Source organism: Balaenoptera ricei, chromosome 10 (assembly GCF_028023285.1).
Source record: "Balaenoptera ricei isolate mBalRic1 chromosome 10, mBalRic1.hap2, whole genome shotgun sequence".
Classification (NCBI taxonomy): domain Eukaryota; kingdom Metazoa; phylum Chordata; class Mammalia; order Artiodactyla; family Balaenopteridae; genus Balaenoptera; species Balaenoptera ricei.
This window is the reverse complement of record NC_082648.1, coordinates 45586036-45613575: the sequence shown is the minus strand read 5'-3', so window position 1 is coordinate 45613575 and position 27540 is coordinate 45586036. Positions and strand designations below refer to the sequence as shown.

The window sequence follows — 27540 nt, the reverse complement described above, 5'->3', positions numbered from 1 at the left end:
ATCATCCTGCCCCACCCTGCTACCCAACTGAGCTGGCCCGCCAGGCCACCTCTTACTCAAATTCCTGAATTTCCTTGGAATTGGTTAGACCTTCTTTGTCTGTCTCTATCAGGTGGGCCCAGGAAACAATAGCTGCAGGAAAAACTCCTCTCCCTCAATCACGGGGATGGGGACAGGCTGAGGAATGGACAGGATAAAGCGGGGTTCTCCAGACTTGTGGTGTAGCCCCACTCACAGCTAGCCCGCCTCAGTCTGTACCCACTTTGCCCTATCTAGGAGGGGGGCTGGGGGCAGTCCCACTGGGGAGGGTAGGAGCAGGATAGGTGGGTTGGGGGCCCTCGACGATAACCGACTGATGTAACTCAGGCAGTTTCTTGTTGCCGAGTTCAAAACTCAATCCCAACAACATGAAACTACCTAAGCCACAGATCAGCTGAGCGAACAGGGCGGGAGATTCAGCTTTGCATCTATCAGGAGGAGAAGGGAAGGGGGTTGGGGAAGGAAGAAATTCAGCCCCGTCCCCCTTTCCGCCCTCACGACCTCCCTAAGGACTAGAGAGTAGACTTTGGGTGGCTGGGTGGGTAGGGGATCTGACTGCCTCATCAGCTGCTAGTCTAAACAAATCGCTCAGAGAGACTGGTGAAATGGGACCTCCAGCTGCCAAACCCCCGCCCCGCCCCCAGCACCGCAGTGGAGCTACCCCCCTGCCTCTGGCCCTGGCCCTGGGGGAAGCTGGAGTGTCCTTCCACTCTCCAGCTGGGTCCCCTGTCTTGCCCTTCTGGCTCTCCTGTGCTCTCCTCCTAGATTCCCTCTGATCTTCTCCGTCTCTCAGCTGGGCTCTGGCTTCCCTTCGTCTATGTGTGGCTGAACCACTCCAGAGCCTCTTCCAATCAGGCCACTTGCCTGGCAAAGCCCCACGGCCAGGCAGAGTGGGGGACGAGAGCCTGGCTAAGGCTCACGTCCAAACCAGCAGAAAGCAGGAAAACCTAAGCTTCAAGCTCCAACACTCTCTAGCCCATCCTCCCTCTGCTTCCCCCAGCAGACGACCAGAATGAGAGACATCTAGACCCATGTGTTGAACTCAAGGCGACCCTAAGTGACCGAGTAAAGAAAGAAGCCAAAAACCACCAATTTACCCCTTTGACCGCCGAACCCCACGGCAACGGGCTGGGGACGGGGAGCTCACGGCCACTGCCCTCCACTGCGAGCCGCCACAAGGCAAGCCTGGGCTCTCAGCAAGCGCGGATGCGCGAAACACCTTCCACCCTGCTCTGCCCACTGCGCGCTGGGCACCTGGGGACACCGCTAGTCCCCACGCCACCGCCAAGAGAAGAACAAGAAACCGCTTCTCTTACCTTGTCGCTGCCTCGTCCTCCTCCTCCTCCTCTTGCCGCTGCCCGTGCTTCTGCTGCTGCTGTCGAGGGGGGGTGGCTGAGCTCCTTGTCCCCCTCCGGCGGTTAAGTTTATTCCTTTCCTTGGATAGGTGGGGGGCTCTTGGGGTTCCCCCGAGCAGCGGTGGGGTGCGCCTGGCCCAGCACCCCAGGCAATCAGATCCGTCTGCTCCTCAAGATTGCAGTTTGCTCTCTGCCTCTTTCCCTCCTCCAGTCACCTTTAAATGCATCTTTTACTGCAGCACCACATTATATTTGCAGATCATAAAATCCACCTCTCGCGCGCACCAAGACCGTCCTGACATTACTGTTTTATGACCTTGACTTATTGTGGTCACCTGGATAATATTTAAATCAACGTTATGGTCTCTCACTTACATTAAACCCGCCAAGAGACGTTCTAGAAAGGCTCTAGGAGATGACTCAAACACAAAACACACATCCACACACTCAGCCTCTTTGGGGGGAGGGTGTCGCTAAAAAAACGCTAAAAACAAAAAACCACCCATTTGAGGATTATGATTCTGGAAATTTATTAGGATTTTTTTCTCCATTAAGGAAGCTACATGCAAAAGATACAACATACAGAATATCTTTAAATAACACAACTCCCAGACAGGGACAGGGCGATATTTGGGGGAGGGGCACTCTGTCTTTGCTTCACTATGTTCTATTTTAAATTAAAAAAATTTTTTTTGCTCCTCTGGATGGAATTTCTGAGATGGCAGTGCATGGGGGATGTAGGGGTGCTGGGAGAATGGGAGAAAAGCAGAAAGCAGTACAAATACGAGACTTCAAGCAGATTCTCAGAGCGATTGGGAGGTGAAGACACAGAGAGGGTTTGGTGCAGGCGCTGGACGCTACGACAAACACACAAACACTAGCCGAACTTTCCAAAACGTCTATTATTCTAAGGAGGAAATGCAGCAAGGAAGGAGTGATTCTGACTGTGCTCTTCGAGATTACAGACCTTCTCTGGTTGATTTTTTTTTCCTTTTTTCCCCTATAATTGGGTGGATTCGACCTTAACTTTGCCTGGAGAACGGGGTGCTATGTGTGAGTGCGTGGGTGAGTGAGGGGTTGACACACACACCAGCCACACTCCCACCCTCGTCTATGCAGGCACACCACACCCCACAACCCAGCACCCCATTTCTCATGCTTTAGGTGGACACATCTTCGCAGCACGAACCATGGGTCCCTTGAAAGGAGTGTCTGAGGTCTTTGCCTTTTTTGCAGGCGTGTTGCATTTATACTCAGGGAGGAAAAAATATATATACCACCAGGCACAAAGGGAGGAGGGGCGGGGAAAGGAAGGAGGGGGGGGGAAGAGGGGGAGTGGGAGGGGAGGCCCCTCGCTCAGGTGAAATTAAAATTGGAGGTCAGTTCCCGGATTCGATTCTCTCGGTTCATTTTCTTGAGTTTCATTCTGCGATTTTGAAACCAGATTTTGACTTGTCTGTCTGTAAGGTTAATGGTCTTGCTAATCTCCAGGCGGCGCTCTCGCGTCAAATACATATTGAACAGAAATTCTTTCTCCAATTCCAGCGTCTGGTGTTTAGTATAGGGACACCTCTTCTTCCTTCCGCTCTTTGCTGTCAGCCAATTTCCTGTGGTGTTTTCTGCCTTTATCTCCTCTGTTAAAAATAACATTATTTACATAAGTATCCCTCGAAGAGGCAACCCTCGCAGCACTGCAGCCTTGGCCAGCTTGCAGTGGGGGCAGCTGAGGGAGCACAGGGGAGCTGTTCTCGCCCCACAGGCCTGGCTGGTGGGGTCCTCTTGGCCTCAAGGCTCTTAGAATTTCTTTGGGGTCTAGACTTACACGGGAGAAAGACAGAAAGTACTGCCTCCAACGCGTCTATTAAATTTAATCACCCAATCCACCTTGACCTAGCATGTTCTGAGTACTCCTGCTCTCCCTTGGCTTGCTGACCCTGGTGTGCACTCTAAGCCTCACCAGTCCCCGCCTCCTCTCTGTTCCTTTCCAGCTCTGTAAAAATCCAACCAGAAGGAAAAGTGTTTTCCAGGCCTCAGACCGGGTGGCAGAGGCCACCTCGCTGCCCAGAGCAATTTCCAGAGAGCTTTGACCCCTTTCAACGCAGTGGAGGGATGTCGCCCCAGACTCTGCAGCCAGAGGCCATTGCAGCCGTCTCTGCACCAGATCCCCAGCCCTGGCTCCCACCTGAAGTGTCACAGAGCGACTCTACCCCATTGGATCTCCCATTGCCAGCTTTTCCTATCCCGGCCATTTCCCCCAGGAGTAACTGAGGCAGGGAGCTTGTGCAGGCAGCAGAGGTCAGGGGCAACAGCTCTGGGGCATGCTGAGGAGTCCTCAGACAACTGCCCTGGCCAGAGACCTAAGGTCAAGGGAGAGAGAGATCCTGAGGAAATGCAGCCTCCTGGAAATCTCCTGCCTAGTCTATGTAGATATGTATGCGTGCATGTTCATGTGTATTTCTGCAGAGATACACACTCCTACACATATGTACATACACACAGGGATATGTACACATGTGTCTATTTATATCAGGAGATGCTATAAGTGTGGTGCGTATTTCCCTTTCCCTTATCTACAGCTTCTCCCCCCAGCACAAATTCTTGCTGAAATGAACCAGCCTTGCTCCTCAAGCAGCAGAAGAGACCTTGGCCATCTTTTCTAGGGAAAAACCCAGAGTCCAGAGACCCGAGAGGGGCACCCAGCAAAGGACTCTGCTGTTGGCTCTGTGCTCTATCTCCCCTTCTATGCCAAATGAAACTGCCAGGTTCCTGGATCTTAGCTTGATGGGGAGTGGGGTGGGGGTCCTAGGGGAACCAGGAGGCATCAGAAAATGCAAACTTGAGGCTGCAGTTTAAAACACTTGAATGTCCTTAATTCTGTTCCCACCTCTGCACCTGCAGCCTCCTGCCAAATTGTTTAAAGGCTCTCCACATCTAACTCTGTGCCATTTATTTTTTATTGGGGTTGCTGGGGTCTGGGGGAAGGGGAGAAATTACAAATGGGGAGTCTGGCCCAAAGCCCTCTTGCCTCTGGCCTGGTGGAGGCACCACAATGAAGGGGGCAGGCAAGAAGGGAGCAGGCAGAGTCAGAGGGATTAGTTGGGGTGGGAGGGTTTAGATGGTATGGGGATGGCAGGAGAGAAAGGGGAGCCTACCGGAATGGGGGCAGTTTGAGCTAGGAGGTAGGCTTGTTAACCTTGACTTTTCTTTTGGTGGGGCTAGAACGCAGCTTTTCCTAACCCTAAATCTGCATCCCAACCAAGCTCGGGGTGTGGGGAGATGGTATAAAATTAAACTTTTGTGCTGCACATGTGCCACCACCAAGGCTTCGTGGGTATGCGTGCCTCTCTCCCCCTCCCCTTCATGGACACACCCGTGCCCACCTTCTGGCTAGGGTCTCCATGGGCTGATTTGCCAAGGCCACCTTTGATTTGCAGAGGAGACCCAAGAGGGCGAGGGTCTGCCCTCACCCGCCAAAAGAGTGCGTGTGCATGTATGAGAGGGCATGCGTGAGTGTGTGTGAGTGTGACACAGGTCGCCTCCGGGCATACGTGTGGACCGCATCCATATACAAAACACCATAAGACCCAGGCTGCCCCCAGTCTGCTCAGTTTTCACTGTTTCATCTGCCTCTGCACCCAAAGAGCCCTTCTTACACACAGCCTCCAGTAGCCAGTGCTGTGGGGAGCAGGTTTATCCCCTGCCCGCACCCCCCACCCCCGTCCCGCCAGTTGGGCCTTTTCTGATGCTTTTTGCTCCAACTTTTCAGGGAGAGTCCCCTCAGCCTCCCTCCACTGCTCCCGTTTCCTCCACATTTTCTCCAGGTGTCAGAGAATGGTCCTGAAGGCCCCCAGTACCTGCAGCAGAAATGAATCTTGAACCCCGAGCTTGAACTCTGGCTAGGCTTTCCCTCGCCACCAAAATTACAATAAAATCCAACTAAAGCCTCACTCCCTTTCAGAAGAAAACCGCTTACCATGCACACAGAAATTTCCCGACCACTCATTTGTAAGCTGCTTTTGGAAACCAACGGGGAAAAAAATTTTTTAACGTAACTATAAAAAAAAAAGGAAAAAAATTTTCAAAGGGGAGACAAAAAACTTACAACATTCCAAATGCCCTGTTCCAACGCCATACGCAGCCTGGGCGTCTGGGGGAGGGAGGGACGTGGCGGGCAGCCCTTCACCTCCACCTCTTCCGGCCCCAGCGCGGCTGCCAGAGGCCCCCGGCCGAGCCAAAAACCGCAGGAGCCCAAGCCACACGCACAAATCAGACCCACAAACAACAAATTGCGCCTCGAAGGAAACAATTTTCAACTGGGAAAACGCAGTGAAGCGAAATGCCCCTTCTCCCAAGCCTTTCCTAGTCCCTGGCCCAAGATCGCCATTTTAAGCTTTTTGCATGCTTCTGACCTGAGCGGGGGTGGGGGTGGAGGGGTGGGGAGGGGGGCATCAGCCTCCCAGGACACCAACGCAGAGCAAGCAAACCAAAGCCAGCACGCGCCCGGGATCGGTCCCCCGCCCTGGGCAACACAAGACGCTGCAGGCTGCCCGCCGTGCGCACCACCCCGGTCTCGGCGCCCACGGCCGCTGCCGGCCGGCACCTCCACTTCGCCGCTTACCTTCCCTAGCCAAATGAGGCGCCACCAGCTTGGCGCTCAGCAGGCACGAGTCTCAAGCCGGGGTCGCATTCCCAAGACCGTCCAGGGCCTCCTCGGCCCAACCCTCTCTCTGCCCCCGCCCCGGCCACGAAGACCAAGTGCCCGAGCGTCCCACCCGGGCCACGGCCCAGGCGGCCTTACCTTTCGCTTCGTTATCCGAGGTGTCTGGGCTGGAGTCGGCGGTTTTGGCCCGATCCTTTTCGCTCTCCAAGGGGCTGCCTTTTGGGCCCGCCAGGCTCTGCTCGGTCTTGATCTCATTGGGGCTGGGGGTCTGGCTGTCGGACTTGGGGGTCTCAGGGAAACTCACTTTACCCCGGAGCTGGGGAGACTCCAGATGTTCGGCGCGCGGGTTGAGACTAGCCCGCTGCTCGAAAGGGGCTTCGAAGTCGTTGGCCCCGGCACAGTGGGGCGGCTTGTCCAGAGCGGAGTAGCTCGGGCTGGCGCGGTAGTAGCTGGGCACCGGCACCTCGTGCTCCCCGAGGCAGGACTCCTGCAGGGGGTGGGAGTAGAGAGCTGCCTCGGGGCCACTTTTCGCCCGCTTCTCTGCGCTGTACATGCAGCAGACACTCTCCTCCTTGACACTAGGTGGGTAGGAGCAGGAGGATAGCGGCCTGCCAACAGGTTGTTCCAGGCGGTAGGCGGCTTTGGGGTCGCCCCAGGAGTCCAGCTGCGAGAGGTAGGACGGGTAGGTGTTGAGGGCGAGGTTGGGGCTGCTGCCCTCGTCCCTCTTGGAGAGCGAGGGCGCGAGCCCGCAGCCCCTCATCACCCCGCAGTTGAAGTCACTCCCAGATTGCATATACATGCCTGCGCTCCGGCTATAGCGCTCTCCTCCGCCCGGCGCAACCAAGGGCTCCGCGTACGAGTTCGGAGTTACATTGCGAGGGCATGTCATTTTCAGAGACAGGGGTTTTTAAGGAGCAATACTACTGCGGAGGAGCTGACATCTTTTTTTTCCCCATCCGGGAGGGGGGGCGGTTGGAGGGGCGGGAGGGAAAAGAAGGGGAGGGGGGGAAATATCAGCTCCATAATTATCCGCGCATTCGGCCCTCACCATGTGACGGCTAGACCAATGGGATTTGAAAATGGCCTTGATGATTCAGACGGCCGTGACGTCAGCGGGGTCAAGTTGTCTGCAGGCGGAGCGCGCAGCGTGGAGTAACAGCGCCACCTAGCAGCCGCCTCGAGGTAGGGGCGCCGGAGCCCTTCCCCGCGAACAAAGGAAGGGACCCCGGGGCGACTGGGGCAGGAGTGGGGTGGAGGGGGGATGAAGGGGTTCTAGGGAGAATGGGGTTTGTTTATCCGGGAAGCAGCCTGTAACTCTTGGGGAGAGGGGAGCGGAGAGGGGGGAAATGCGGGACAGAATGAGAGAGCGAGGCAACTCGGGGCTCAAAACAGTCACATTCAAACTAAAAGGTCAAGACACGATTCAGGTACTTCTTCCCCTCCTCACCTCCTCTTTTCCTCGCCTTGGCCCCCGCCCCCACTTCTTCCCCTGGGATGGGAGTGGGGTGAGGTTTGGGGGAGGGATCCTGCGGGCCGAGAAAGGGAGAGAAAAAGTTAAGGAATCCCAAACGGAACTAAAGTTTCTCCTCTCCTGCGTCCTCCTTCGTCGCGCTCGGCCCTTGGGGCTGGGAGCTCAGCTCGGGACCTCCCGTCACGGAAGTTGGTTGAGTTGCAAGTTCCCCGTGGGGATTGACGGGGAATCTCCAGTGTCTGGGGCAGGCCAGGGAGGAGGTCAAGATGACTTAAGGGCTGCTTGGGAGAGGGGGATTCCGAGGGGATTTAGGGGTCGCGGGAGGAGGAAGCCGGCAACCAAAGGCACCGGCTCCCCCACCAGGGTGTGCGGCCTGGGCCTGGCTGGGTGGGTGGCTCCTGGGTTATCAACTCAGGGGCAGGAAGGCTTTGGCCTTGGAGCCGGTTCGGCTGCTTTGCTCCAGGCCCTGGCGGCCCTCGCTTTCCAGTTGACCTTGCCCCCACGAAAACAGGGAGCATTCCCAGAGAGAAAGAGGGAACCCGCGGGGCCTCAGGCGGTTTGGGGGAGTCACGTATCAACCGGGAAACCAGGGCAACGGACGCGACAAAATCCGACCCAGAGAAGTGTCCTTTAACAGAGCGAATGAGCTGGGGGCGTTTTTGAGAGGAGAAGACGGACCAGTCTATTTTTGTGGTTATTTTTTTTAATAAAGGGAAGCGAGAAATAAGGGACAAGGTATGTTTCAAATAGTTATTTCCGTTTCTTCATCTCCTTTCTCACAAAGCGAACTAAACTCTCCACCCTTTCCTCAGGAAACGGAATCTGGAGTATAACTTGTCTTTCAGGTCGCCCCACATTTTCCCCTGGACCGAGCCATGGGTTTCGACTTTCCGAAGGGCTGGCCAGGAAAAGACCAGCGCTCCAGACACCCTGGCGCGGAGGAGTGAGGAGGCTGGATCGCTTCTAGGGAGGCCCAAGCCCGCGGCTGCTAGAAGACGACTTCGGAAAGAAATCCGCCGAAATCTGTCATCCAGAGAGTGAGAGACAAGGCGCAGGGGTCCCCGAACCCCGGGAAAACTGGAAGAAAATGTGTAATGTGTGACTTGCTGGCAGGGCCAGCCAGGGGAGATTTGAAATGCTTTCGTGTTTTCATTTACAGAGGTCGTCATGGGCTCGGCACAAGGGGTTGGCCCCGGCAAGGTTAGCCTGTTTAGGCCCCAGATGAGACTTGGGACGGCCCCGTGGCAGTCAATCCAGGGAGCCATTTGTCCCACCCCGCGGGAAACGCGCAGACTTTATGGCCACTCTGTTTGTATTATCTGCGTAAGTCTTTCCCCGCCAGTTTGATCGAAACTGTTCGCTTTTACGAGGACCCAACGAAAATTCCCCGTCATATTTATCAGCCGAGGATAAAAATTTAGTATGGGAACTGATATTTCCTCATTTATGGGGCGATGAAATTAAAGACCAAAGCAATTGAGAATTATATGGCTTTGGGGGGGGTTCCCTCCCCCCACTTTCACATCTCCTTTATTTTCCTGCCTGGTGTCCCTGTCCCTGGAGTTTGGCATCCCAGTCTCCTGCCCTTGCCCCCTATCTTGGGGTCTGCTGGGCCCTCTCCCCCAGACCCAGGTGCCGCTTGACCACCTCAGCTTTTCCTCGTCTTTCTCTCGGTGTTAGTAGCTGGGGGCCGGGACAGCACTCCCTGAGCCTCTCTGCCCAGGCCAGGCTGGGATCGGCTGGGGCTGTGGAAGGTTTCCAAGAGCCTCGAAGGGGAAGGGTCTGAGCCCAGCCCGGGAGCGGGTGAGGGAGGCGGCAGAGTGAAGGAGACAAACTCCAGATAACCTCTCAAAAACATCATGCCCCACAGCTTAACCTGGGGAACCAGCGGGAGAGAAGCAGAGTCACTCGGCTTTGAGACCTGTCTCCCCTACCAGCCCGACCCCCATCCCAAACTCACTCCTTACCTCAGCCCTGGGTGGGGATGGAGTCGCTTTCAGAATCCTTGCTATTATTAATGGAAATAATCCCCCTGGGAGAAGGAGCCTCGCGCCTCCACTCCCATCTCCTCACAAGAACGAATAGTGTTTAAAGTTGAAATAATTAGAAGTATGATAAACATGGCCCATTAATGAAAAAAGAAATCAAATTCATCAGCCTAAGTGGGACCCCCGGTGGGACAAATGTTTGCCTTTAATTACGCAGGATAAACGCAAACCCGGAGCTGTTAAACAAGAACCCGAAGACGCCGACTTGAATAACTTGTTGGGTTTTTGCAGACTTGGGATTCTGCACCAGTGGAGACGAAAGGAAGGAAGACGTGAGGGTGAGGACGGGGAGAGGGGAGCATTTGTGCGGGTCTGGGAAAGTACAGTCAGGTGTGGGTCCCAGCCCTGCCCCCTTGGGCTCTGTCTTTCCCGAGGCACGAGCAAAGGCTGTTTCCATCCTATTGTCCGGGCCTGGTGTTCAAAGGCATTCAGGCTGCCACGGCCATCCCACTTGCCGCCTGCCGCCACTGCTGGGCGCCTACCGGCCAAGCCCCACCGGGCCAAGACCCTCAGGCCTGCACCCCAAGGGAACTGGATTGGGGTCCAGAAGAACTCTATGTTGCTAAAATCACCCTGTTAAGCCATTTCCCCAACTTTCCAGGAGTGCTGCATCTATGCCTGACTCCGAGGCTCCCTCTTCTTGCCTCAACTTGGGGGATGTGAAAATCCAGGGGCTTCAGGCCAGAGCGGGCTCAGGCTGCACCTACCTTTTGACCAACACCCCCTACCCCGAGAGCTCTGGGCCCCTGTGCCCTTCTTCCCGGTACCTAGACCCTGGAAGTGCAGCAGGGATGAGCAGCTGGGCCTCCTGCCGCCAGTGGGACTGTGACCAAGGGAGAGGTGGAGGGTGCGCCTCGCAGACTTCAGGGTGGTTAGCGGGTTCCAGACGGCAGGCTGAGGACTGGGGCGCTAGGGGTCCCCATGTGAAAACAGAAGGAGAATCTAGTGCTCGATGAACAGAAAGGAACCTCGGCTGCTTTCCAGGCTCTAGCCCTCAAAGCACCCCAGAGGCACCCTGATTTCTCCAAGGAAAATTAGTGGAGCTTCCCCACAAGGCTAAGGACGTCATCTAGGAAATTCCAAAGGTGAGGTGAAAAGAAGAAAGAGTGTCTTTCCCTTTGGGATAAAATAATAAAATAAAATAATTATACAGTGTGTGTGTGTGTGTGTGTGTGTGTGTGTGTTGAAATCTCAAGTGAAATGGAAAACAAAATCACACCAGTGGTTAAAATTGCAGGGTTTTTCCCTCTTGTTTTGGAGGCCCAAATAAATCATTCTCTTCTCAAAACTTGAAGGAAAGATTTGCTTTCTTTTTCTTCACTAACACCGGGCTCTGCTCCGGCTGAATTGGGAGCAGAAAAATCCCAGGCAAAAGACAGAATGCACCGAAGCCCCCCAAACGGAATTTCGAACAGGTACAAGAGGAAAGTGGGAGGCTGAGGACGCTTGGAGGGGCCTCTGGTCTACTCCGGATTTCAGTGCCACCCTGGCGGCAGCCTGGCCATCAGAGTCGCTCTCACATCTGGACGTTGTACACGTTTGCACCCAGATGCTATGGAGGTTACCGCCTAGACACGTAATTGCCTTGGAGCTTGATTGTATGTACACGGCCACAAATATTCACTTTTACCCAAAAAATGTACTCCCTACGATCCCCGCATCCCGAAGTCTGATAGCCAGCACAACTGCTTTCTTGCCCTGCCGAAGCCAACCAGTTATTTAACTTTGCCTCCTGAATTGAAACCAGACAGCAAACACATCCAGTAGAAGCTTTGGGAGGAGGACGGATGGGATGATGTCTTTGGCGGGCGGGAGGGGGGAAGCCTTGCTCCCCACTTTATGGTTTGCGCCCAAGTTGCCCAGTGGGTCGTGTTTCCAGCCGGAGTCAGGGCTGTGGTCTGCCGGCTTACTTCGGAGAAAATCGCACTCCTCCCTTACCAGCTAACTTCCTTTTCGAAGATCTTTGTTTTCCATCTTTTTCCCCCCTCTTTCTTTCTTTTTCCATCTTCCTCCTTTCTCTTTATTTGCTTCTTTCTCTTTTTCTCTGCAATTCATTTGTTTCCCTCTCTTTTTCTGATTCTTTCTCTTTCTTGTCTTCCTTAGTTCTCCCTTCTTTCTTTCTTTGTTATACAATTTATTCTTTACTCTTTTCTTTCCTCCTAAATGCTTTCCTTCCCCTTGACTTTCTCCCCTAGCTCTTCTTGTTTTTCTCTGTTGCGTTGGGCACCGTGAGGGGGAGCGCGCCAGGCTTAGTAGCAACCCTTCCCAGCCCCACTGCTCAAGCTTGGAGTTGACCTTCGCCCGCCGCCTTCAGCCTTAACTCGGCTCCTCACAAGGCGAAGTGTAGGGCTGGCAGCCGCTGGCCGCCAGGCCTCAGCAGTCACTATTAGAGGGAAGGAAAAGCAGGCGCTGGGGCACATCCTGACCAACTCCGCTGGCTCACTGAAGTGCTCAGCTCCAGGGCTTAGGTATCCTCAAGTCCATCACCCTGAAGAAGCCTCATCCACCAGGCCTGTCTTTGGAGAAGTTGCTCCATCTTTGTCCTGACTTCCAGAGATGAACATTAAAATAGTCCCTGTTTGAGCCCATTTGATACCCCAAGGCTGGAGCTAGGGGAAATGAAGGAGTGGGGTCTGTCAGTCCCAGGTGAGGGGCAGATCCAAGGGGTCACTCGCAGGCTTAGCAGTCCAAGGCCACGTCCCTATACAGGCAACTTTGTTCTTCGAGCTTCTGGACTGCAGCCCGCTGGCCTTCCTTCTCTCTCGGTCGGTCCTAGAATCACTGCAACCTCTGGGCAGGCATTTCTTGTCGTTTTGAATTCTGTCTTCCATCAAACCTTTTGTGGACTTTGCAGGAGGCAGGGTTGCAGGGCTGTGTGTGCAGAGACTCTCCCAAACTTAACGGTCTGAGTCAAGGTTATGGGTCTCCACTTTGTGCAGTGGGTTGAGGGTGTGTGCAGGGCTGTGTGTGTGTGTGTGTGTGTGTGTGTGTGAGAGAGAGAGAGAGAGAGAGAGAGAGAGAGAGAGAGAGAGAAAGAGAGATGCCTACAGGAGAACAAGAGGATGTGATGGGGAAGACCTGGTCTAATTGACATTGTCCGAACTTTGGGGTTCTGTAAGGGTGTGTCTCAACAGCAGAGTGGCTGAGACTTTCCTAGCAGCCCCCAAAGCTGGATCCAAGGTGGGCCTCAGGAAGGATTAATCCCAACCTTTAAGCCTTGTTTTGCCTTAGTTAGAGATACAGCTCCAGACACCCGCCTCCCACCAGGACCCCAGAACCTCTCTCTCCCCAACCTCCCAGAGACCCTGAGACTTCGTTCCATGGCAAGACCAAAACTTTAAGTTTTTTAAAAAGAGAGGAGGAATCTTGTAAAACTTTTATGCCAAACAAAGTTATAAAAACTTCCCGGGCGTTGCCTTTTCCAAAGGTTTATATGAATAATAAAGAGTGCAGTCGCGTGCACACAGTTCTGGCGGGCTCTGAGCTGGGAGGGTTCAACAAACAGCATTATCCAGCCTTAGGGCAACAGGAAACCCCAGGGGCTGCCCCCTTGAGGGAATATTGGCCCAGAAACGAATTGCCCTACAGATTCCGGAGAGGGGCGGGGAGAGGGAAGGGGTGGCGCCCTTGACTCCCTTGAAGTTCAAAGTTCTTTGTCCTGGTGAGAAAAACCCTCTCTGCCTTCAATCCACTCGAGAAATTATTCCCCAGGTAGTTTCTCCTCCTCCGATTGAGAAACGGCTCCAGGTATCTCCAACTCCATTCACCTTTCAGACACCTAGTCTGTAACTTTCTTGCTTGCCTAAAGCAGAGCTCCCCATCTTCCCCATCTGGGACACCTAGAACCTGTGGGCTTTCTCTCAGAGGCGCTTGGCTGGGCTCTGTGAACCGTCTTTCAAGGCGCCCTCGCATCGCCATCCCCCAGCAACCTGGGGGTCTGCGTGACAAAGAAACACCAAACCCACTTCTCCTTTCAAGTCCCCCAGGTTCCCCCTGCACCCCCAAAGCCCATAGTGGGAGGGGGAGGGGCCCAGAGTGCTCTCTCAGCCCACACCACTTAATACCCTTGTAAACTCCCACGTGCGCTATAAACTTGGATTTTTACAACCAACATTCCTCCTTAGCTCCGGGAAACTTTGAACTCGGCCTCGGGTTTATTTACTGGTGGGGGGGGGGATTGGGGGACTGGGAGCTGAGAAAGGCTGGAGGAGAAGAGGGGGGGAAGGAGGTTGCGGGCAAGGGGGTAATGGAGTGGGGGTATGGGGTGTGCTGGGGGAGCCAAGACTGTCCACTGCAGATTTGTTTACTATTTAGGGCGGAAGCGTTTTCTAACACAGGCCAGATTGGGTCGTTAAGGGCGAAATGAAACTAGGTTTAGAGGCGCGGGGTGGGGTGGGGGCACTTTATGGCGGCGTCTAGACGAGGCTCTTTTGTTCCCGGGCAGAGCACGGCTGGAGGGGATTACCCGAAGAGGTTGAGCCCAGAGTGCCCCTGACCGCCAAGGGGGGTCGGACATCCCGGGGGCCCGAAGGTGGGTTTGTTGGGGGGGACAGAGACCTCTTTTTTCTAATTTTTAGAAGGTCACCGAGGACTGGCAGCTTCCTGGGCTTGGATCATAGAAAGCTTTTGTTTTTCTTTCACCATGACACCCCGCCTTCCTTCAGAAATCCCTTCTAGAGCTGGGGATCTTTTCTGGGCTGCATATTGCAGGGAAAGTGGTAGCTTTGGATTTTAAATATTTTTCTCCAAAATCAAGAGCCATTTAGAGATCAGTATTTTGCTTTATAAACAGGTTCATTCTATATAGTTATCTCCATCCTATTTTATTGGAAACAAGGCTGGCAGGCCAATATCCCTTGTTATGACTAATGGATAAACATCACACCTAGAGATATCTCTCGTGCACAAGTGCACACGCATGCAAATGTGCATGCACACACACACACAGGCGATCCTCAGCTGCATTCCTTCTGACACTCACTACACACTGACAGTGGTTACACACCTCAGAGGACACAAGCCCTAGATGTGCATGTGGTCAGTTTTACTCCATACTATAGGCAAAAGCGTACACATTAATATTCCTTTTCATGTGCACCCATAGGCATCCGACAAATATTTGTGTGTGGGCACATGAGGCAATTGTGGGGTTGTACATACACCCCAGCTTGCAAATTTTGTCTCAAGACCTACATTTACAAATTGGAGATTCAGATACCCCTGTCATCAAAAACGACGGAACCTAGATGCAATAGTCCATAGTCATGGTGCTTTTTTCTTTCACTCAACAGAATTATATTGACGAAAACATTTTCTTCGAATTACAGAAGAGCAGTTCCAAAGAAAAGGGAAAGATGAGAGAATTGGTCCTAAACCTCTGCCCCCAAATAACGAATTTGGAACAGAGACCGCCAGAGTGCCCTCAACGAATGCGCTGAAAGGACTATGGTTATCTTTATGCAGAAGAAACATGCACCAAATATATATATGGGTGTGGTGACCATCCTCATGGGTCACCTCCTTCCCCAGCGCCCCACCCCAAGCCAACCTCTTACAAAACAAATCTCTGGGGCTTTCTATGCTGGGAGACCTATGTATAAACATCAGGGTGGCCCCAGCCTAGGGTCTTGTTGTGTCTGGAGGAGCCTGGCCATTTGTGCTTGAGGGGAAGGGGCCCAGCCCTACCCTCCCACCCTCAGGGGCTGGCGCGGTGAGGAAAGGGAGGGGGCTGGTTTCTCCCCCTCTCCCTTCCCTCCCTCAAAACTGTATATAAAAATTCCAATACAGTCTTCTCATAGAGGGAAAAAGAAGAAAAGAAAAAACGAAAGCCCTACCCTCAGCCCTACACATTTAACTGCCACAGACGGAGACATCTGGTGGGAGGGCGGTGGAGCCAAGAAAATTCCTATAAATTTAAATTCGATGATGGTTACAATTAACTCCACAACAAACGTGTGCTTAAACGGAAAGCGTTGCTGGGCGTTTGGACGCAGCTCGAGCTGCACGTGAGAAATGAGAGCTTTAGGAGTCGCAGTGGAAAGTCCTCAACTTGAGAGCAGGAGGAAGCTACCGCCATACTCTTGCCCCTGCCCGTGGAGAGACGGGTGCAGGCCCGCCAGCTCCAGCCTACCTCACCTTCGCACGCCTGTCCTCCTCTGCTGGGCTCTGCCTGCCTGCTTCCACCTCCTCTGCCTTGGGAGCATTGAGGGTTTTAAGAGGAGAGGGGCTAATAAAAGGGTCAAATAAAATCATAATATTGAACAGAATGAAATATCTTTATTTGCCACCAAAAAAAAAAAATTCACAGCAATCCCTCTGGGACAGGAGCCGGGTGGGGATTGCACACGTACACACGCACTCACGCACAAGGAGATGGGTGATTCAAATCTCATTCCAGGCGAGTCCTCCCCATATCCCCTCCGGGTAGAAAGAAATGCTTGTGAAATTTATTTACAAAAATTCAGGCCTCAGCATGGGGGAGGCGTCCAATCCCATCTCCCTACTGCTTCTTCCACCCCGATCTTTTTTTTTTAAAAAAAGAAGGTAACAAATGCATAGACTATAGCTATAAATTTGCGGAGTGGGGCACAGCTTGGAAAAAGGTTAGGAAACCTCAACGCACCAGTTAAGAAATTTCAAAGGAGGGCTCTACACGTTCAAGGGGGAGAACAACTAGGCTTGGGCAGGGCCTGGGCACAGACAGAGGTAGGACACGACTTTGCACACCTAACACCAGATCAAAGGAACAGAAATTTCACAGCAAGGCGGGATCACATTTAGCTGCCCCCCAGCAGTGGGGCGTGGTGGGGTAGGGACGGGGAGCCCGCCCGGGAGGTCTCCCCTCCCAGACACGGTGTCCTAGCAGATCTTCTCACATGGGCAAGGGAAGGCTTTCAGTTCAAGGATTGTTCGGCTCGAGCGCCCACTACTCACGCCCCTCCCCCCACCCAATCCGAGCAGCAAGACATTGTCGCGAGGTGTGTTTTCTTTTAAATAAAGATTCTTGGCCTCGGCGCCAACGGTGTCCACTCGCCGTGGATCAGACACTTTCCTTCACCTCCCTTTCCAGGCCCGGTCCCTGTCCCACACTGAGTCAGACCAAGGTGAAGGAGGTTCCGGAAAGAAGTGCGGGCAACGGCAGTGGGGGCCAGCCCTGGCCACAGTCCAGTTTTCCACCCGCGGAAAGAAGGCGAGTTAGAAAATAAAAAATAAAAATAAAATAAAATAATCTCCCCCTTTCCCCCCTCCCCCCAAAGGGCCCAGTCTGCGGTTACAGCAGAGGATTTCCCGAGAAATACTGCAGCCGGTCTCTGCTTAGTTTTTTTTCTTTCATCCTTCTGTTCTGAAACCAAATTTTCACTTGTCGGTCCGTCAGGTTCAGCATCCGGGACAGCTGCAGCCGCTTCTCTTTGTTGATATACACGTTGAAGAAAAACTCTCGCTCCAGTTCCCGGATCTGGAATTTCGAATAAGGGCAGCGCTTCTTGCGGGTGCGGGGGGCGTCTGGAGGGGAGGGGAGGGGGCAAGTGCGAGGAGAGGGGGAGAGAGACACGTGAGACCCGGGCGACCCCAGCCCCACCGCCGGGCAGCCCTCCCGCGGGCGCAGCGCTGGGCCGAGCCGAGACCCCTGGCAGGGCGAGCTCTTCCCCCATCCCGGGCCACCATGGGACCCGCGTCCCCTCCCCTCGGACGACGGCCGGGGCTGGCGGAGTCTGGGGGAGAAGGAAGCCAGCCGGGGCCAAGTGCGTCCCCGTGGAACCCGCCCCCCCCCCCCCCGACTTCTGCTCAGCCGGGCTCCTCTGCCCCTTCCTGCGCTGCCCTCCTAGTGACTCTGAAAACCCACCGCCCCCCCTCCCCCAGAAATCTGGGGGAACCGCGGAGAACAGGCGCGAAGAAGTTAGACCGGGCGAGAGTCGTGGGGAGGCGGGGAAGAAGCGAGCGAGCAGGCACCAAAGACACCCGAGAGTTGCTTCCGGGGGCCCTGGCGCCCCGGGACGCCCGGCGGGCCGCGCCTTCCCTGCGGCCAGGCTAGGCCAGCGCAGAGGCCGCGGGCCGCAGAGAAACGCTGAGCCCCAGGCCTGGAGCAGAGTGGAGCCCTGAGCCGCCTCGTCCCCACCCCCCTGTCGTCGCTGACCCCCAGCTTGCTCCGGGTTCTGCTCAGGGACACGCGAACACAGTTTGAACATTTGGAAAATAGTTTTTGAAAGAAGCAGAGCGGCCCTGGCTGGCCTCCCCGGTCTCAGGTTCTGCTCCATTGCCTCTCTCCCCCTCCACTCCCCCTCTCTGAGTTTCTCCCTGTCTTTCCCTTGCCCTCCCCTTTCTCCCCCTCCACCCCTCCCCTCCCTCCCGCCCCCCGGCAGCCGGGCTCCCCATCCTTCCTTAAATGCTCCTCTAAGTTCACGATCAAAGTTAATATAGCCCGCGATGGTGGCGCTTTTAAAAATTTCACAGACCGAGGGAGATAACGGGGAGGGGGTTCACCCGGCTTTTCCAAAGAGCCCTTTTCCCTCCCGCCCCACCCCTTCTCCATCGTAAAAAGTCGAGTCGTTGGGAGAGAGGGCTTTGTAGGTTATAATAAAATCCTTTGAATGCTTATAAAACTCCACATAAAATCGGACTGACCCAAAACACGAGGCCGTCCCCGCTCCCCTCGCCTCCCCCCTACTCTCGCCCTCCCTCTCTGGCTCCCTCCCTCCTGCCCGCCTGTTTCCCGGCCGCTGCTACCTACTGGGGGCGGCTCCCTTGGCCGGCTCCTTGGCCGCCGAGTGGGCTGAACCGGACGAGCTGGGATTCGTGTTTTCCTCCTCGGCCTCGGCCTCGGGCCCCGCCTCAGCCCGGGACGCCAGTCCCGAGGCCGGGGGCGCCTCGGGCTCCCCCTTGGCCTCACCCTTGCCCGGGCAGGGGGGCTCGGCGGACGCGTCGCCGCCACCGCAGTAGGCGTTGTCGAAGAAACGGTCGAAGGCTTGGGGCAGGACGCTGTTCTTGTTGACTGAGGAGTAGAAGCCGGCGGGGGCGGCGTGCGGGGCGCTGGGGTGGTGGTGGCCGCCGTAGGAGCCTTCGTTTTTCATGAGGATCTCGGTGACGGTGGAAGGAGGCAGGCACTCCCGGTGCATGAGCTCGTCGGCCGCCGCATAGCAAGAGGAATAGCTGTTCCGGTGGTGCCACTTGCCGGAGGGCTCCAGGCCGTAGGAGACCTCCCGGACCGGGGGCACTTGGGCCGGGTAGGGATAGGAGATCTGACGAGAGGGGGCCTGGGGCAGGAAGGAGGAGACCGTGGAGAACTCGGGCACGTAGTAAGTGCAACTGGGCAGATAGAGGTTGGAGGCGCAGCTCCCTCGCTCGCCGAAATCAGCGCCCCTCTCCTTGCGCGACGGCGAGCAGAAGTTGCCCAGGTTGACCGAGTTAAACATCGTTCTCTTCTCCTGCCGGCTCCAGATGAAGGTTTTGGACCTGATCTAGCGAGGGGGGGAAATTTGGGAAGGCGAGATGACGCGTTATCCGTCTTAGTCTCTCTCCCCGAGCACGTGATCCAAAGTAGATATTGTCATATATCAGTTCGGAGCACTTCGCAGTCGTAGGAGGGGTTCTCTCTTAGGTAAGATGGGGACGTTCAGGCGATTGGTTTGCAAACACCGCAGAAACATTATGAAAATCAATTGCAGATTTGTATTCGTTTTTCTCTTGACACTCCCCTCCTCTCCATTCCACAGAGCGAGCAAAGGAGGAGAGAGAGAGGGTTGGGGTTGGGGTGGGGTGGGGTGGGGTGGGCGGTGGGATGGACGGGGGCGGGGGCTAGGAGGGGGTAATTGTATTTTTTTCTAGCTGCTGCTCTTCCCCCCCCCAGGATTGGGAGAAGGAGGAGGGTTCTCACGTATGGGGGGGGGGTCTTGCCTCCTCCCCGTGATCAGCCCAAGACAGGGCTAGGGATGAGGACCTCATTCCCTACTGCCTGATTCTGCCAGAGATGTGACTCTTTTCCGCCAAGTCTCAGGGACTCTTACCCCACCAACCTGAAGAGGGTCACAGCGCCTGTTTACAAGAGTTTGAAGAAGTCGATTCTTTTCCTGGCTGGGGCTGGGTATCAAGGCTCCCTTTCCCCTTTGGAGAGACTCCCCGGAAGTGTATCTGAAGTTTCCCAAAGGTGAGGCGGCCCAGCAGCAAGCCAGTGTCCCAACTTTGTCTGGCTTGCTGTGCTGCTGGCGGCTAGGGACTCAGATTAGTCATAAACAGTGGTAAGCAGTGAGCCAGCCGCCCAGCCGGTGCCTGGCGAAGTCTGGGAAAAACCTTCTCTAATGTTGTGTTAAATATTTAGTACGACAGAGTGGCCCTGGGTGAATATTTCATGCCTGACTTTATTGTCAATCAATGCACAGAAAGCTACATCCACTGTGGATTTTTAAGTCTCAAACCCGCAAGAAAAAGGTTGGAATGAGAGTCCTGTGTCTTCTCTGTCAGGGGCCCTTTGGGTTGGGGGCTCAGTCTCAGCTTCTTCACTGAAAAGAAGCCCAGTGTCGGCTCTAGGAAGGATATGGTGGGGGGACTGGGTTTAGGGCTCCTATCCTTGGATGATTTGGGGGCTGTGAGGTGGACGGTGGGGCCAGGTACAGGTCTCTGGAATAGACCAGCAGGGCAGTGGAAGGGAACTGAGGACCCTGGGTGGGCTGGGCAGGGCCAGGGCTCACTCTCTAGTGGAAACCCCCAGCCCCGCTCCCCGCTCCCCGGGGGCTGCAGCCAGGCCCTGGTGGGTGCCACTTTCCTGTTTCTCAGTCCTGCCCTTCCCTGCCAGCCTCCTGGATGGCTGTGACCCCAGAGGTGGGCTCAGTGGTTCTGAACTCCCTTGCCTTCCTTCCCACAGGACACATCTGGGCAGCTGAAAATCAGTTTATTGAAAGGTTCTAGACTGGGTACTACAGCAACTTCCCACAAGCAGAAAGCAACCTTGCATCCAAGGAGGAGCCAGCAGGGCATGATCTGTTCTGTTCAGATCAGCAGGAGGAACTGAAGCCCCCAGGGACACAGTCCACCGCACCCTTAGGAAAAGCCAGAAATGGCCCAAACCCTCTTTTAACCCCTAACTCTTGTTTAAAATTGGTTTCCACTTTAAAAATATTATTTGTATTTGATTTTCCTTGTTGAACTTGACAAGGTACTGAGGCCCCAATACTAGATGGGGAAGACACAAAAAATGGTACCTTGACCCCAAATACAACCCCTCCCCAAATCATTCTTTCCCAACCCTCCTGTCTCCTCAAATTTGCTTTAGAGCAACACCTGGGTTGGAACAGCCTTGGCCATGGGTCCCATTCTCGGGGAGGCTCTGGCATACCCAGGGATAGGTCTCTGGCATCCCTCTACACATTCATTGCTGGGCACTGCTTCCCGAGCTCTCCTTTAGCCCTGGCCAGATCTTAACTAAGGGCCAGATCTTAACTAAGGGCAAAAAGGAACTAGATTAGGGCTTTGCTAATGAGAAGGTTGCAAGAAAAAAAAATCTGTTGCTTTTCCTCTTTCCCCTACCTCTTTTTATAGGGTGTACTGGGGCCGGCATTTTTAATTATAATGATGGGGAACTATGGACTATGGCTTTTATGGGGTTCGTGCTCTCCTCATTAAACTCGAGTTTATTGGAGGCAAAATGCTCCCCAAACAGTGATAGGAACTGGTAAGAGGGAGCTGAGAGGTACCCCTATCCCTTGCAGAGGTGTGGATGAGCGTTCAGAGTCTCCGCTCTGGCTTTCCCCACTTCCCCCCAGGGCCCTGCTTCCCCCTCAGTCCTGGCCTCCTGGGCCTTGTGGGGCCCAAGCCCCCAAGGCAAATTCTGCACCGCCAGGGCCGACAGTGGGGAGGGGGTTCGCTTCCTGTGAGGAGACAGCTGTGGGCCTGAGCACTTGAATTTGACCACCAAAGTTTATTCCAGGGCCACCATAAAAGTGAGCCAGGCTGCTACAAGGAGCTGCTGGCGGCTCTATTTCCTTGAAACAAAAAAGAAAGGCAAGAAAGAATGTCAAAGGAGTCGATGTTCAGGAAATTCTAGGGTCTCCCAATAGAGGCTTCTGAACATTAATATTTTTCCCCCTAAAATTAAGGCACAAATTTCAAAAAAATTTTTTTCTAGTTTTGGTCTGACTTTTAATTTTTTAACAACTTAAAAAAATCCCAACAACTGGAGGTTGCTGCTGGGGTCAAGGAGAGAAGGCCTTGGCTGCTGAAGTCAGGGAGACATTGATTGGCAAAAGTGCCTACGGTGTGGGTGAGTGGCCTCCCTGCCCAGTCCTAGGTCCAGGCCACCCTGAAGCATAGGCTGAGCTGCCTGCCTCAGCCGGCATCCCTGGGCATCACTGCCTCCCCCGACGTGAGACCCAAAATCCAAAATCGGTTCCCAAATTGATTCCCAGGAGCCCTGGCAAGCCCCACGCCGCGGAGAGGAGGCGGCTTTCCCCCCCTCATCTCATGGGTGCCTGCGGCCTCTCCACCTACTGGAGTCCCAGCTTTCACCTGAAATCCTCCTCAGCAGGGCCATCCTGCCCGCCCCACTGGCTCTGGGTGGCCTCATTCAGCACCGCCTGCCTGCCCGGCGGCTAGCAGGCAGCTGCGGTCTGGGCAGCTGCCTCGGTACTCTGGCCAGGGCCACGACAGACTCTAGTACACTTCCTTTTCACACACAGACACCAGAGGTGGCTTCAGAAGGGGGCAGTATCTCCAGGTCCCAGCCCAGCACCCCACACACAGTACTGGGCCCCCTCGGAGCTTGTCCACCTCCTGCTGCTGCTCTGGAGAGAGCAGACTGCGGTAGAGAAAGGGGCCCACCCCACAGACCAAGAACTGGGAGGAAACCCCAGTTCGGAGAAAGGGGGCCCTTAGAGCTCTCTGGTCTGTAAGTTCAGTCTCTGTGGGGTCAATAAAGAGATAGGCAATCAGCGCATGGACACCCTCAGTGGATCCGAGGCTGGGCCAGCGAGGATTGAATCCTTTTGCACAAATCTCTCTCCCTTGCAGTGCCACTGAGTTTAATAATCCCTTTAATGTGCTTGGGGGTTTTCAGGCCAGCGGTTTATCCTGCACCCCGTGACACCTCCCACCCCCAGCCAGGGAACTAGAAGGGAAAGGGACCGCCAGTTCTCAGACTCCCATCTCTCCTCAGCCCTGGCCATTGCCCCAAGCCCAAGGCCCCAAGTCAGGTCACCTAAGAGGACGCTGCTCCAAGGTTCCTCCGGCCCCTGGACAGGATAGGAGGAGGGAGAAGGGCAGCCCCTCTGCCCCCGCAGCCCCACCCCCTTTCCTCCTCGGCGGAGGGATTGTCCCAGGAGGCTAGCAACGCGACCCCATTTCTCCCAATAAAAGTCCCATTTTACGAGCCAGTTTCACTGGCCCCTCACCAAATGCTCTAAAATCAAGGAAATGTCTTAAAAGCAGTCTGGAAATGGAGCCACTACCATTGGACCTTGTTCTCCAAACTCAGCTGCAACAGCACACACACAAAAAATGCCTTTTCTGGGCAGAACTGCAGTGCTGAGCCACGCGGATCTCCGAACTCTTGGCCCAGTGGAGGCCGGGTTGGCCGGAGCCGCCATTCCCCGGCTTCAGCGCCTACTTAGGCTCGGACCCAGTCCGCACAGATCAAAGTGAGCTGGCGGCATTTTTATGAGATCAACTTCAGTGGCTCTTTACTTGTGATCAGATGCCTGGGTCGAAAATGCAAAAGGGAACAGCCCAACAACCCAAAAAGGAAAAGGAGAGAGAGAGAGAGAGGGCGCAGGCGTGGGGTGAAAAAATTCAGGTGACACATAGCAAGAAGATTCCAGTCACCCACAAAAGAGACCCTTTGCCTGCAGCAAGAATTGTCTGTGGGTCAGTCCCAGCCTCCAGGCCCTGCCATTTCTCCCCAGTTTCGGGAGCCAGGAAGCCTGACTCGCCTGGTTCTGAAGCCTGATCCGAAAGCTTCCACAGTGTGGACCTGCCACGTGGGGCAGAATGTGGCCGCCTGCACTCCCTTGCCCCAGCGGGGAAGTCGTCTTCTGCTCACGATTCAAAAATCTCTCCCATTTTGCTGCTCTCCTCTCTGCGGTCTCCGTGGTTCTCCCGTCACTACAGCCAGAAGTTGAGTTCCAAGAAGATTCGCCAGAGATTTATCGCCTGGCCCCAAACTTGGAGAGCCTCGTTGTCATAAACAACCGTCTATTGTCTAGACTTTTATCTCCGGGTATGGATCGTGCATTACTGAGGCTCAGGAGACACGGGCCTGGCTCTGTGGGGTGTGTGTGCAGCTGAGTGCTTGCCCCCTTGCCCCCAGGGGTTTCTGTGGGTAGGTTTAGGAAGGTTCGCAAGTGTGTGTGTGTGTGCCCTTGGAGCTGGGCAGGTATACCTGAGTGTCCAAGGGTGAGGGCTCAAAATGGGGAAGGTCTGTCTGTGCCTTCCCCAGAAGGAACATTCTGGTGCATGTACTTGTGTGTTGGGTGAGAATTTGTCACGGTATGCTTTGTTTCTCGGGCATTTTAAGTGTTCCTGTCTGGGCTTTTGCGGGTTTTATTAACCTGTATCCGCTTGGCCTGTTATGTCCCTTGGAAGCAGATCATCTGGTGTTTTTCAGTATTGGGCCCATTGTGTGTGTGTGTTTGGCTTCTCTGAGAAAATGGGTTTGGGTGATACCTTTCCAGTCTCGTTCCCTCAGATTCCTGCACCACCCTAAATCACACCTCAGCCTCTGCCTTCGCCACAACATCTTGCCTTGCTCCACTCACTGCAAGTCCCTACATCTCCCAAGTGACTACCAATTTTCTGTCACAGACACAAAATACATTTTTGCAGGATGAGGTCTGGCTATCTTTGCCTTTCCCTCACTAGGGGAAAATGTCCCAGCTCGTAGTAAACTCCCTCCCTTCTTGGGGCTCCCCTTCTCTGGGCTGAGGGGGACATCAGAAAGGGCTTCCCCAGTCCACTCTGACCTTTAAAGATACTCTCCAGAGAACTCCAGATAATGCCAGAGAGGGCCTGCCACTCCCTCCCTGGGGCTTCCTGGCAGCAACTGTCCTCACCCCGGCCACCCCCTCAGCCACTTGAGCCCAGGCAGTAGGACGTTTGCCCAGATTAAACGTCAGTGGGAGAGACACTTATCACCTTAGATCTCAGGGTCAGAGGCTGTTTTTGAAAGCCAGGCTCCTTTAACACCAGCAGAGATAATCAAATCCTCCCACTTTGTTTTTCATGATCAGAACACAGGGTGGCAGGGCTCCAGGCATACAGGCCTGGGAGCTCCCTGACAGCCCCCACCGCTCCTGGCAGCTCCCACCTGGGCCCCAGACCCCACTTCAGGTCCCAGATAGCTCTTAGGCACCCTCAACCAGGTAGGTCAAGTGAGAGGGGACTGATTCCAGACTCCGGTTGGTTTTCCAGTTGAGAAGGGTGTAGGTGACAACCAGCAGGGGTTTGTAGGGCATCAGATTTAACCAGAAGCCCCCCATCAGTGCATCCCTCCCTTCCCTTGCCATTAGAATTCCCATTTCAAAAGCAATGATTAGGCCTAAAAAGGGCTGAGTGGGCGCAGAGCAGGCGAAAACAAGCTGTGAGGTCCTGGAAAGAGGTGAGCCCTTCACAGACACCTCCACGTCATATTCATTCCCTCTCTCTCCCTCTCTCTCCCGTAGTGCTACCCTGGTACCCTGGAGGGAGAGGGCCAATGATTCCACTTCAGGCTCCTTTCTTCGGCTGCCTTCCTTCGCCTGAGCCCGCCGGCTGCCCGCTGCCCGCTGCCCGCTGCCCGCTGCCCGCTGCCCGCAGCCCAGCCCGCCGCCGCCTCCACTCCGGAACTCGCCTTCCCTCCAGCGGGCAGGCTGTGGCGTCGCCTTACTCCGCCTCTCTCCCTGCCTCCCTCCATCCTTGCCTTTCCCCCACTTCTCAGACCAACAGATATCTAATATACTTGTCTCTCCGCACCCAAGGCCTAGGCTGAGCCGGCTCAACGCTAGGGGATCGCAGCCGCGTTACAGGGTCCTAGCACGGCGCGCTTCGCTCCCCGTCCCTCGGCTGCAGCCTCCTACTTTGCTAGTTGCCGGGTTCAACAGCTTCTCTCTCTCGCTTTGCCGCTTCTTCCCCCATTCTTTCCGCCTCTGGATATGAGAAATAAATAAATCCAAGGCTCCTGCCTCATCAGCCCTCCCCACTCCTGCTGCCTCACTTCCCCTCCTCCTTACCGAGTGTACCGCCTTGTTTTCGAAGAAAATCTTAATAGTCAGACATCTAAGTTGTAAATTAACATTTTTTTTCTTTGTGACGGCTAATTTTCTCTCCAGTTCTTACGTCCTGCTCCGCTTCGCGGTGGAATGGAATGGATTTAGAAGTCTGCGTATGGGAGGGGGGGAGTGGAGAGATGGAGCCCAGAGTTACAGACGGTGGCGAGAGATACGGAAGACGGAGAGATACGGAGAGAAAAAGAGGCATTGGGGTGGGGAGAGGAGGGAGGGAGTGGGAGGGAGGGAGAGAGGGAGGGAGGGGGCCCCAGCTGGCGGGAGCGGAGCCAGAGAGAGAGAAAAGGAGAGAAAAGTTTCCCGGAGTCTTCATTAGTTGACTTCTCTGTCCACTGCTTCCCCCAGCCGGCCGAGCTCACCCCCAATAAAGGAAGGAGGGGGGTCTTTATTTTTTTTTTTTTAAGGCCCCAAAGAGTCCAGTGTTTACAAGACCAGAAATGCCACGGCCACGTCCTGCCAGAAAGAAAGGCTGAAATGGAGGACTGACGCCTTCCTTATAAGGTACGATGCTAACTTGACCTTCACTTTGTCAGGGCGCCCCCCGCCCACCCAGACCGCTGCAGGCAGCCAGGCAGAGCCCAGGCGACCCTGGCCTCTGCCTCCCTACTTCTTTTTCTCTGTCAAATCTCTCTCTTCTTTCCTTTTTTTCCACTTCCTCTTTTTCTCTTTTGTCCTTTTCTTCCCTTTTTCCTACCTTTTCTTTTTTATTCCCTTCCTTCTCTTTTTCTCCTGCTTTTCTTCTTCCTGCCCCTTTCCCTTCACTCATTCCTTTTATTCTTGGCTGCTGGTTTCATGGTTTCCCTTGATTCTCTCTTGCCCGGCTCTCTATTGCAATCTCTCTCTCTCTCTCCTGATCTTTTGAATCCCGGAAACAAGAATAAATATTTTCAATACTCTCCCATCCCCACCCCAAGTGACCTTCACAGCCCTAGCCTGGCCTCTGCCCCCATCCAGGTATCCCTGGGGAAGAGGGTCCAGGAAAGAAGGCCAATTTGGGATTATAGGGGCTTCACTCTGGGCCCAGTGCCCACTTGAGGATGGCAGTGAATTTGGTTTTGGTAAGACTCTGTCTTCCTCTCACTGGCCTCACCCGCCAAGTCTCTGTGACCCTAGTGGTCTTGAATGGAGGACGCAGCCCTTGTTCGTGGCGGTATGGGGAGAGCAGAGACCACTGCTCTTGAGACTAAGGGGGAGACTTAGGACCAAATTGTTGTTTGCCCTTCTCTCAGCTTCCAGCCCCTAAAATCCTAGAGATTTCACTTAAGACATTTGGGGCAGGAATTTAGAGAATTAGGGATTTCTGGAGATTCCCACACACATGAAAATAGGAAACAGTCAGATTATGCAGGCCTCTCTGCTTTGCCTCTTGTTGCCTCCCAGGCTCCAACAAAGCCTCCGACATTAACTCTAATCATATCTTGTGTGGCTATAAAATAAATGATATTATGGACACCCCTATAATTATCTATTATTCACTTACTTGTGATAATTACAATACTGGATGAGGCAGATCTATGCAGACAATGTAAAGCCAAGCAAATATCCTGGAAAATGAAAGTGAATCTGTGTCCATTCTTGAGTATGTTCCAGAATCTGTAAGCCTGCCTAGGACCTCCTTGATTTAGGAGTAGCCATCTTGTAGGGGATAGGGTCATATTGGGAGACCCTACCACTTCCTTTTCCCCCTTACATCTCACTTCTCCTCCTCCTTTGCACAGACACCAGA

General features: G+C 54.4%; 3 protein-coding genes and 1 long non-coding RNA gene across 11 annotated transcripts in view; 1 reads left to right on the top strand and 3 right to left on the bottom strand.

The window, feature by feature from the left end:
- Positions 1–1437, bottom strand: part of LOC132373254 (homeobox protein Hox-C4) — a 64567-nt gene extending 63130 nt beyond the window's left edge. The window contains exon 1 of one of the 3 annotated variants that reach the window (XM_059936050.1): positions 1356–1437. The gene's annotated coding sequence lies outside the window, so the exon portion shown is untranslated. The remainder of the gene's footprint in view (positions 1–1355) is intronic. The other 2 variants (XM_059936053.1, XM_059936055.1) reach the window with 2 other exon arrangements.
- Positions 1438–1899: 462 nt separating this feature from the next.
- Positions 1900–7028, bottom strand: HOXC10 (homeobox C10). The gene is made up of 2 exons (XM_059936045.1): positions 6193–7028; positions 1900–3028 (listed from the first exon to the last, which is right to left on the bottom strand). The coding sequence occupies exons 1-2, from the start codon at positions 6941–6943 to the stop codon at positions 2751–2753; spliced, it is 1029 nt and encodes a 342-aa protein (XP_059792028.1). The 5' UTR covers positions 6944–7028; the 3' UTR covers positions 1900–2750.
- A 330-nt stretch (positions 7029–7358) lies between these two features.
- Positions 7359–10861, top strand: LOC132373248 (uncharacterized). Of its 6 annotated transcripts, none has more exons than XR_009505378.1 (3): positions 7359–7481; positions 8163–8260; positions 8371–10861. It is a non-coding gene; the product is annotated as an uncharacterized LOC132373248 (long non-coding RNA). The 6 variants fall into 6 exon arrangements; XR_009505376.1 differs by having other exon boundaries at positions 8037–8260; XR_009505379.1 differs by lacking the exon at positions 7359–7481 and having other exon boundaries at positions 7514–8260; positions 8371–9851; positions 10558–10861.
- A 4973-nt stretch (positions 10862–15834) lies between these two features.
- On the bottom strand, positions 15835–19273 carry HOXC11 (homeobox C11). The gene is made up of 2 exons (XM_059936036.1): positions 18302–19273; positions 15835–17076 (listed from the first exon to the last, which is right to left on the bottom strand). Exons 1-2 carry the CDS (start codon positions 18981–18983, stop codon positions 16844–16846), a joined length of 915 nt encoding a protein of 304 aa, XP_059792019.1. The 5' UTR covers positions 18984–19273; the 3' UTR covers positions 15835–16843.
- Between the last annotated feature and the right edge of the window lie 8267 nt (positions 19274–27540).